This window comes from Cuculus canorus, chromosome 3 (genome assembly GCF_017976375.1).
Source record: "Cuculus canorus isolate bCucCan1 chromosome 3, bCucCan1.pri, whole genome shotgun sequence".
NCBI lineage: Eukaryota > Metazoa > Chordata > Aves > Cuculiformes > Cuculidae > Cuculus > Cuculus canorus.
In genome coordinates this window covers 10,208,587-10,218,915 of record NC_071403.1, presented here as the reverse complement: position 1 = coordinate 10,218,915, position 10,329 = coordinate 10,208,587, and the positions used below count along the sequence as shown (strand labels likewise).

Genomic DNA, 10,329 nt, shown 5'->3' with positions numbered 1-10,329 from the left:
CCACCCCGCCTGGCCCCCAGTGCCGGACACGACCCCCCGGCCTGCCAAGCCCCGTACCTCGCCGCTTGACCCCGCCCCCTAGAACTGACCCCGCCCCGCCTCAAGCCCCGCCCTCCATGCACACACCCACTGCCATGCCCCGCTCCTCCGTTTTCACGGCCCCGCCCCTCCGTTCCTGGCCACGCCCCTTCTGTACCGCCCCCTCCTGCCATGCCCCGCCCCTCCGGCTGCTGTGCCACTCCCCTTCAACACGGCCCTGCCCCTCCGGCTTCTGGCCCCACCCCTCCGCCCCAGCCCGCCCGGAATACCAGGCCCCGCCCCTCCCCGGCCACGCCCCTCCCTTGCTGGGCCACCTTTCCTGGCCCTCCCCTCCGGCTTTGGCTCCTCCCCTTAATCCCGCCCCCTGGGCAAGGCCCCGCCTCTTCACTCCTAGCCCCGCCCCTCAATGCGAGGAACTCCCTCTGGCTCCTTTGCCCTCTTCCCCCGCCCCTCAGGCTTTTGCCACCCCTCGGCTCCGCCCCCGGTTTTTGGTGCCGCCCCTACGGCTTTGCCACCGGGCTTTTGGCCACACCCACGAATATGGGTCCACCCACCGGCTTTGGCCCCGCCCCTGGATTTTGTCCAGGAACCTCCAGCTTTTTGGCGGACCCAGTCTTTGGCCACGCCCCTGGCTTTGCCGCCTTCGGAGTTTTGGCTCCGCCCTTCTGATTTCGCCACGCCCCTCCATCTTTGCCCTGGCCTTGCCCCCTCTTGGCCCCGCCCCTACTTTGACCACGCCCCCTCCCATTTTGCTCCGCCCCTCCATCTTTGCCCTGCCTTTGGCCGCCCCCCTTTTGGCCACGCCCCCAAGACGTTGTCCACGCCCCTTCCGCGACGGCACCGCCCCCTCTCCGTTACGCCCCGCCCCCTCCGCGGCTGCCCCCCCCCTTCCCCACACCCCACACCCCCCCCCCCGCCCCGCGCCCCCCCGTAGCCGCTCGGGGCTCAGCCCCACCGTAACGGCGGCGGTTGCTGAGTCACGGCCCGGCTCCCATCCTGCTCCTCCTCCGCCCCGCCCGGCCGCACGCAGCGCTGCCGGCGGCGATGCCCGCCCCGCTGCCGGCGGGGGGAGCGGCTGCCCGGCGCTGCCCGGCCCCTCGCCGCCCGCCGCAGCCCCGCACCGGGGCATCCCGGCGCCTGAGCCATGATCGCCGCCGCTTTCTTGGTGCTGCTGAGACCCTACAGCATCCAATGCGCTCTCTTCCTGCTCCTGCTGCTGCTGGGCACCATCGCCACGATTTTATTCTTCTGCTGTTGGCACCGCAGGCTGCAGAAGGGCAGGCACCCCATCCGCTCCGTGTTCTCGGGGCGCTCCAGGAGCCGAGGTAAGCGGCGCTGCTGCTGCCTGCGGGCGGGCGCGGGCATCCCCGGCCGCTTAGGGATGCGGTTTAGGGATGGAGAGGTCTCCCCGTCCTCTGCATGCATTGAATCCCTCGGCTGAGTACCTCTCCAGCGCTAAATCGTATCCCTAAGCGCCTCGTCTCCCCGTCCTCTGGATACATTGAATCCCTAGGCTGAGCCCAACCGTACCTCTACATCCCAAAATTGCATCCCTAGTCTCCCTGTCCTCGTCCTCTGGATACATTGAACCCCTGGGCTGCGCACATCTCCATCCCTAAATCGCATCCTAAGATCCTCGTCTCCCCGTCCTCGTCCTCTGGATACACGGAATCCCTGGGTTGAACCCAACCGCACCTCTCTATCCCTAAATCGCGTCCCTAGTCTCCCTGTCCTCGTCCTCTGGGTACACTGAATCCCTGGGCTGAGTACCTCTCCATCCCTAAATCGAATCCCTAAGCTTCTCGTCTCCTCGTCCTCTGGATACGTTGAATCCCTAGGCTAAGCGCAACCGCCCCTCTCCATCCCTAAACCTCCTCTAAACCCCTCCAGGGATGGAGACTCCACCACCTCCCCGCGCAGCCTGTCCCGAGAACCCTTCAAAGGAAAACCCTTCAGGCTCTCAAGAGAATTCCAGGCGAGCCCAGGACTGCGGCATCCTGGTCTCCACCCATCCCTTAGCGGCAGGGGATGGAGGGGCTGGGACCCCTCCTCTGCTCTCAGCAGAACTTTAAGCTCAACTTCTTCCCTATGAATTAAATCTTAAGTGCCGGGCGTAGGATTCTGCGCCAAAGGGCGAGCAATTGGATAAACCCGGGAGCCAGAGGGAAATCTAAGGTGGTTGGAGCTGGAGAGATGCAGCCCGTGTGTCTTTTCTGCTTCCCTTTCAGATGCTGTCATGAGAACTCATCATTTTCGCTCTGAGGTAATTTATTTAGCACGCAATTTCAAGGTCAGAAGCTGTTCTCTTTACCTGTCGTTGTGGTCTTTTTGTTAATGTAATTGCACAGCAAACTTTTCATTTTGCATGAAAGACATCACCTCCTCTTTCATTTCTTGTTGGGTTTTTTTTGCCACGCAAAGCCTCAGCTCCTCATTCGTCTCACCCCAACCAGCCTGCTCATTTGTCTCCTTTCCAAAGCAATCCATTACTTCCAGAAAAGCCGTCCTTGCTGTACGTGCCAGATTTCCCTCGGTCCAAAAAGCAACCCCAGCCCAGTTATTATTGACCGCACTGTGAAGACGTGCAGAGCTGGTTGGTTTTTCCAACTGCAGAGATTCCGCTCGCTTGCTTTGCCGCCAGCCCTCACCTGCACCTCGGTCCTTGTCAGGAAAGTTGCCCTCCTGGCTTGGCTGCTGCCGCGGGAGATCCCCGAAGGATCCGGATGACAAGCCTGCTTGGCAGGCACCTCATTTCATGACTCTGTTCATTGGTCAGGGGAATCGAAACTCACCCACACCAGCACTAAAAGTATAACACAGACCCCAGTCACCTCCTTGGGCTTCTCAATGAGGAGCCGAATTGCTGGGAAAATATGGAAAATAATACAATACTACATAGGGCTTTTTGTTTCCGTGTTGCTCTGTAGAGCTTCTGTCTAGGTATTTCTCCTGCCTGGTTCGTGATATTGATGTAAGGCGTATTCTCATGCCATTGCCCTGCTACTCTGGAAGCCTTCAGAGAGAGTTTTGCACAAAAATGTTCTTTATTATTTGTATTTTTCCTTACCTGATTGTGGGTGAGAAAATTGCCCATTTTATGAGTAATGTTTTCAAGAGGGTGCCTGGGATACTTCTTTTGCAGTGCGGTTTATATTGTAAATTAGTTTTAAACTCCTAACTATTTTGAGATTTGTACGCACCGTCACATAAAGAAGATGACTTAGGGAATGTCCTGTCTTTAAACTATGGAAAGGCTAATTTTTCTATTGGAAAGTGAACACAGCAATGTGTCCCTCTGGAAGTCCAAAAGATTTTTTCATTATTTAGTTCCTCTAATATGAAATACTTGGTTTCCATGTAAAATTCTCTCACTCTTGAGCCTAGATAAAGACGAAGTTGAATGTCTTGTGCCTTTTTGCAGTGCGTGTTGTCCTGTGTGGTGACTCTTAAAAGGGAAGTTTGCAAAGTGACTAATTTAGTTTTATTAATGTGGTTATTTGCATAGCACCCAGTTAGTAGTAGACGCGTTTAAATTGTTTATAGTTAATATATATATATAAATATTGCATTTACTGAAATGTGCTAGAATAAAAGGATAAGAATGGTTATATTTTTTGATAATTTTCTACATTTTGTTGAGACAGAATAACACCATGGCTAATGGTCTAAACTTTCCTTTTAAGTAAGCGGTGAGGCTGTTTTCTCCTTTGTTGTCTGATGATAGACTTTTGAGTCTTGAGAGAAAACGATGACTCATTTGACATCATTAAATTTGCATTTTCTAATTTATTTCAAGTAAAATTTTATTTTAATGAATTTAATTGAATTGATTAATAACAAATTACAGCCATACTCCCATGAAAATATCGGCAGCGCTATTCTGAAACAGAATTTTACATTCCCATCCTCTATCAGCACAAAACATTATGCACTTCCAATAAAATGCTGATGAAAGCAAAGCATGATACGTGAAAATATGGGCTTTGCAGAATCCCCCCCCCCGCCCTGCAAATGAACATGACATCTCAGCTCCAAGTTCTGTAGCACCAGATCCATCTGCTAGCTTCCACTCTGCTTAGCTGCTTGTCAGGTGCAGTTATAAATCATGTATCTTAACGATAATGAAAGATAATGAAAAATAGGCTGGTAGTAAATAGCAGTGGGTTGTCATTCAACTCCGGAGGGTTGGGTTCAAATCTGACTTGCGTCGCACGTGAAGATGCAGGTGGTTTAGTGGCAGTGCACCGAGAATTATAATTGCCTTATCTACAAAACGGTTGGCAATTCCTGCATGATTGGCTGCCTGCCAGGGAAGCCTTATATTTGGAAAAAATAGATGTGTAGCAAATTTATGTTGAGGTTCTTTCTTTGTCAGAGAGACAACTCTCGTGCTGCATGCCTACATTGTCTTTGTCCATATACAGTGAGAAGTATTTAATGCCTTTCTTTTAATATTGAACTTCACATTACAAAATGAAGACATCATCCTAGGGGAAGATAAATTCTAAATTTGAAAATGTATTTATGATCCTTATCAGCAATTCTGCTCTGATTTTTTTATATGCCACTGTGAATCCACAAACAGTCTGTCTGTTTTTATGGGTCCTCATTTTGAATGTCTCTGCAAAACATGCCTCATTATTATACTGCAGAAGACTATGCAGATATTGCTCATTATAGAATGGACCTAAACACTTGACCCCCTGCCTCAAAAGGAGGTAAATTTGCATGAATCATTATGAATATAAAGTAGGTTAAAGTCTGTCTTTGTTAGAAGTGCTTTGTCACAGAAAAATTAACCAGCAAGAAGATGTGAGTTTACTGAGGTAATACAGTCATATCTCTGCCTCCTCGCTAACGCTCATTTAGTGCCGTCTGAAGTTTGCCAGACCTATTTCTTTATAATTTTTTTTTAATTGCAGCCCTTTAAGTTCATTCTGACAGCTCTTAGGATTCCTCCCATCCCCCAGGTGCTATAGATACTCCACGAAGTCACATAGGAATCGGCCCCAGAATAGTTAATGTTTCGAATCTGAGGGAGACCTAGATATGCCAGGGCTGTAAAAAGAAAACAAGTAAATTTCCAACAGATATATTCATTGCTTACGTGACAAATCAGACTTTGATGTAGCTATTTGCGCTATTCTTTCTCCAATTTGAGAGTCAGCTGTAGAATTCAATGTCTGTGCTTAACCAAACCCACACCAAAGTAACAATATAACTCTTGAGAGTTTTACCAACACAGGGTCTGCATTGGGTTTATTTAATTATTGTTATTCCTTGTGTATTGAAAATTTTGGATGTTATCAGTGATTCACTGACTTCGTTCTTCTAGTGCTTTCTGTAGAATTTTATTTTTTCATGAAATATAGGGATTTTCTGTGAGTACTTTGAGGGTTTGGGCTTGATGTGTTTCAGTGTTTAGCATCTCATGAAGAGGTTTGAATGTCTTTTGTACTTTAAAATTCGAAGGCATTGCTTAACGTGTTGGTGTTGCCATGTCTTGTAGTTTAAATTTCTTTCCAAATTAGTTTTCCTTATTGTCGAAGCCTCTGGAGTCATGGGATTATGTGAGATTTTTACCTTTCAATTAAAAACGAAGTAAGCTGCTAGCCCTTAGGCTGGAAGGAATTAATACAAATGGTGTAATTCTTAAAATCTTTTGATTTCAGGGTAAGAACTGTTAGAAGGTTTTTATCCAGGATTTTTAAATGGTTGGTTTTTATGAGATTGTGAATGGATGATTGTACTCATTGCTAAAGCAGCAGTTGATGGTTTTCATATCATCGGGGAAGCATTTGCCAGAAATTTTCTGACTTTTTCAATTTTCCCTTTTCTTACCTTTCAAATTAGAAATACTGTGATCTCAGGAACTGAAGGCAGCCAGGAGCAATATGGTATCTTTTTGTATTTATTTTATTTCTACTCCTATATTTTGGGCAAGCTTCCTGTGAATGCTTCCACTGAGACCTACAGGTATAAACCTGCTAGGAAGCAAATCCATAGAAGTTTCACAGTCCACTGTAAATTCTGACTTCACATAAACCAGGGACATGTCTGCTGGGACTACTCACACCAGTAAGGCAAACGGGAGTTGACTCTTTATGAAAAGGCTCTCTGGGAGGGCTGGCAGCGTATATTAATCATAGCTCTAGCAAAGGAATAATATTTGGTCATTTGAGTTTTTACAAACCCCACATTTTTTTTCTTAGTATACTGAACCGTCACTACAAGGTTATGTATATTCAGTCTACTGTTGTGGTAGTGAAATTGTCATCAGTCTTCACTGACCTATTTTTAAGAGCAAATGAAATTGCTAAATCATCCATTACGGTACAATGGATGCCAAACTATAGTACAGCAGTCCCTGATAAATGTATATATTGACTTTGTGGACAACTGATGCCCAGAAAAAGTGTAAATTTATCCCTAAGCATACTTCTGGCCTAATTGTCCTCCTTCTGAGCTGATTGTGAGACAATTGCCTAAAAGTGCAGTTCTAGATACCTTACAAAACAATAATAAATGGTCTTTGAAGAGTTGCACCATAATTTGTCTGGAGCATTGCAGAGTTATTTATAAACTGCTCCGGTTACGTACAGCTCCAGTGAAAAGAGAAATCGGCAGACCCTCCAAGCTGAATTTGAGTCTTATGTTTGATTGGAGGGACTGTGTTCAAGGAGCAACAGAGATGTACAAGACTAGCCAGAAAAATACATTCATTCACCTATTCAAAGGATGTCTCTTTGTCTCTGCAGAGCTGAATCAGACTGGAAATATTTTACCTTTGTGTTTGACATGCTTTCCCCCCAGGATGTCCAATCTGTTTTTCCATTAGCTGCCTAAGAGTTAAGGAACAGGTTCAAGGGAAAATGAATCAGAGACAAAAATAAATAGTTTTCTTCAGTGTATGAGAGCACTTAGGTACAGGAATGAATGGAGAGCTGTAAATACAGGTTACACTGTACAAGGACAAATCCTTCTATCTGTTTTTCAAAACATGTCCAATAATGTGGCCCAGACAGAGTACATTGCACTGAGCTGTTACCTGGCCAACTTGATACCACTGAGGATCTGTTTACTGTATGTCCTTTGTCCGTCACTGTTTGTCAGCTTTATTCACTTCAGAGCTGCCTTTAGATAGCTTAGCAAGCATCGGTCTGTGCTGAGAAACAGCCTGTTTGGCAGTTAAATCACAAAATACACGGCAATTCACCAGCTGCTGCAGCAAGAGCACTTTGGTTCCTGAGGTAACTCTGCAGTTAACTCGGGTACCTTTGCTTTGTGCTACAGTGTAGTGTAGAAATGCCTTCTAAATTTCTGTAGCCATCTGGTTGCCTACATCTCTCTTCTGGCATCCAACAGTCTGCTAAGCATTGAAGAGCAAATGATAGCATGAGGGGGAACGGTCTCAAGTTGTTCCAGGAGAGGTTCAGATTGGATATTAGGAAAAATTTCTTCAGTGGAAGGGTTAACAGGTACCAGAATGGGCTACCCAGGGTGGTAATTGAGTCACAATCCATGGAGGTATTTAAAAGATGGGTAGATGAAGTGCTCAGAGGTATGGTTTAGTAGTAGGCAGGTGTGGTTGGACTCTAATCTCAAAGGTCTTTTCCGATCAAAACAATTCTATGATTCAATGAAATGCTGAGGAGCTCTCCCAGCTCCACCGATCACCCAATAATGTACTAACATTGTGCCATATTGGTGGGGAAGGCATGATCTTGATACGCTGTGCACTGGGACCAGCATTATGATTGTACACATCCTCACAGCCTCTAGCAGGATAGAGACAACTACTGCTTAAAGATCTGGTACGGAATAAAAGTCCTTCTTACTATTTAATTCCCCATTTATACAGTTGTGTCAACAACCTCCTGGCTATCATGTTTAGTTTTTACATATTCAGGCTTCTCAGTTATCTGTAGAAATGTGTGTTATAGATGAGGTTGCGGCTTCAGATATGTTGTGTGCCAGCTACAGTGCACGTTCCTGGTGCACACAAGCAGCTGTTAGCAAGGAAGGAGAGCCTTGATTTCAAGGAGATCCAGGTGGAGCAAGGCTTGATGCCATCCATTAGCAGCCACATTGTACACATGGACAGAATGAGAACTTCTAGATACTGTTTTTTTGGCTGAAACTAACCTCGGTTTGAAACTGTGAATTAAAAGAGCTGCAGTTGTGGTGAGCACATGTATTACCACATCTGCTGTAGAAACTGTTACTCTACAGAGAGAAAGGGTCACACAGGGGTCCGTAGATCATGTACAGCTCAGAAAAGCTTAGACGTCTACACTAATTTCTCAGTCACTGTGGTTAGATTATTAGGGTGACAGATCAGGTTGCGGATGCGCCTTCAGAAACAGCTCAGCACTTCAGGCTGAGGGTAGCAATGCAAGAAAGCACTGAGTGACCAGGGTAGTTGGATCCTCCGGGCTGTTTCTGCTCCTGAACTGTTACGTGTTGTTTTCTAGGGCATGGAAATGTTACTCACGCTCTCTTCCACTCTCAGGCTTTTTTAAAGAGAGGCACCTTGGATGTGCTGTGGAAGATCAACACAGAGCACAGGGTGAAGTCACCTCGCTGTTTTCATGCAGGATTGGCTTCAGCTGAGCTGGCCTTATCGGGCAGGTACCATGCAGGGCCAGCTCTGCATCTTGCAGGAGTCTCAGGCTCTGAGGAGGGCACACTCGGGTCCCTCCAGCTGCCCTGGGCAAGGACTCGGCAGCGTGTTGCAGAGATGCTTTAGCAAGTTGTCAGGCCCACAGTCAGTAGGCTGATCTTGACCTAGCGCCAGCATAACTGGCTGGTTTTAAGCCAATTTCTTGTGCTTCTTGTTCAGCTGCGAGCCTGGGTACTTGTTATTTGAGTTGTACCGAAATCCAAAGAGTTGAGCCCCTGCTGTGTTCCCTTGTGCCCTACTGCTGTGCATGAAGGAGAGCCAGTGGTTGCTGTTCCTGACTCATCAGCAGGGATGAAACATGAGTTACGACTGAAGTGTGAAAACACTGCATCAGCGATAGAAACTAACTGCATTTGACATTTGGCCAAAGACACGTTTGCAAGTTGTGCCAGTGTCCTTATCGCCCCTGTCCGCTCAGCTCCTTAAATACAACACTCTCCTTCAGGACGGCAGGGTAAATAGTAGAGGAGACTGGAACTGAAACACAGTTCTTATGAGACTTGATTTATGATAGTCTGAATTGATAGCGCTAACTATACTGAAATGCATCATCATGTCAGATTGAGGCCTTATCAGTGAGTCATCGAATGGGTCAGAAAGGTCCTTAAAGATAACCTAAAGCCGACCGCCCTGTCACTGGATCAGGTTGCTCAAAGCCTCATCCAACCTGGCTTTGAACACCTTCAGGGATGGGGAATCCATGACTCTCTGGGCAACCTGTGCCAGTGTCTCACCACCCTCACAGTAAAAAATTTCTTTCTAGTGTCTGCTCTAAATCTCTTCTCTTTGAGCTTAAAACGTTTACCTCTCATCCTATCGCTGTGCTCCCTGATAAAGAGCTGCACCCCTTCTTTCCTGTATGCCCCCTTCAGGTACTGGAAGGCTATAAGGTCTCCCTGGAGCCTTCTCTTCTCCGGGCTGAACAAGCCCAACTGCCTCAGCCTGTCCTTGTATGTGAGGTGCTCCAGCCCTCCGATCATCTTTGTGTCCATCCAACAGATCCATGTCCTTCCTGTGCTGAGGACTCCAGAACTGAATGCAGGTGAGGTCTCACAAGAGCAAGGTAGAAGGGGAGAATTACCTCCCTTGACCTGCTGGTCACACTTCTTTTGATGCAGCCCAGGGTACAGTTGGCTTTCTATAATTTTTATCCTCCTTTTTTGTTCTAGACAAAATAAAATGATACAGTTAGGTCAAGACATCATTCCCTTCTGATGTCCTTCCACTTTCTACATGTAAAGTGCAGCCAGAGTCAGAAACTGACTTTGCAAAACCAGCATATTCCTATACAGTAAGATAAGTTAGCTGTAAGCATTTACAGTTTATAGTCTGTAGGGCTGCTTAGCTGACCTAGTGCGTGCATCTGCCTCAGGACAAGCCAAACAGTTCTTCAAGCCTCACTGAATGTATTGACTATATTTTTCATTGGCTACAACAGGAACTTAGACCAATAGCTCTTGAAGGAGAGACCCGTTCAGATATGTTGTTGGTATCTCAATGCAGGTATCTTAATAGATAACAAAATTCCACTCTAAGTATTGCTATTTCATGTATATACATATATATATATATTTATGTAGCATATCTCATTAGTTCTGCATCTATTT

The 10,329-nt window shown here is 46.8% G+C and overlaps 1 protein-coding gene across 1 annotated transcript in view; it reads left to right on the top strand.

Annotated features, from left to right (window-relative positions):
• Positions 1-1,067: 1,067 nt before the first annotated feature.
• Positions 1,068-10,329, top strand: part of LOC104065316 (dystonin) — a 320,467-nt gene continuing 311,205 nt past the window's right edge. Inside the window, 3 exon segments of the mRNA XM_054061292.1 lie at positions 1,068-1,335; positions 1,337-1,364; positions 2,268-2,302. Coding sequence (XP_053917267.1) covers positions 1,084-1,335; positions 1,337-1,364; positions 2,268-2,302 — 315 coding nt within the window. The 5' untranslated portion in view covers positions 1,068-1,083.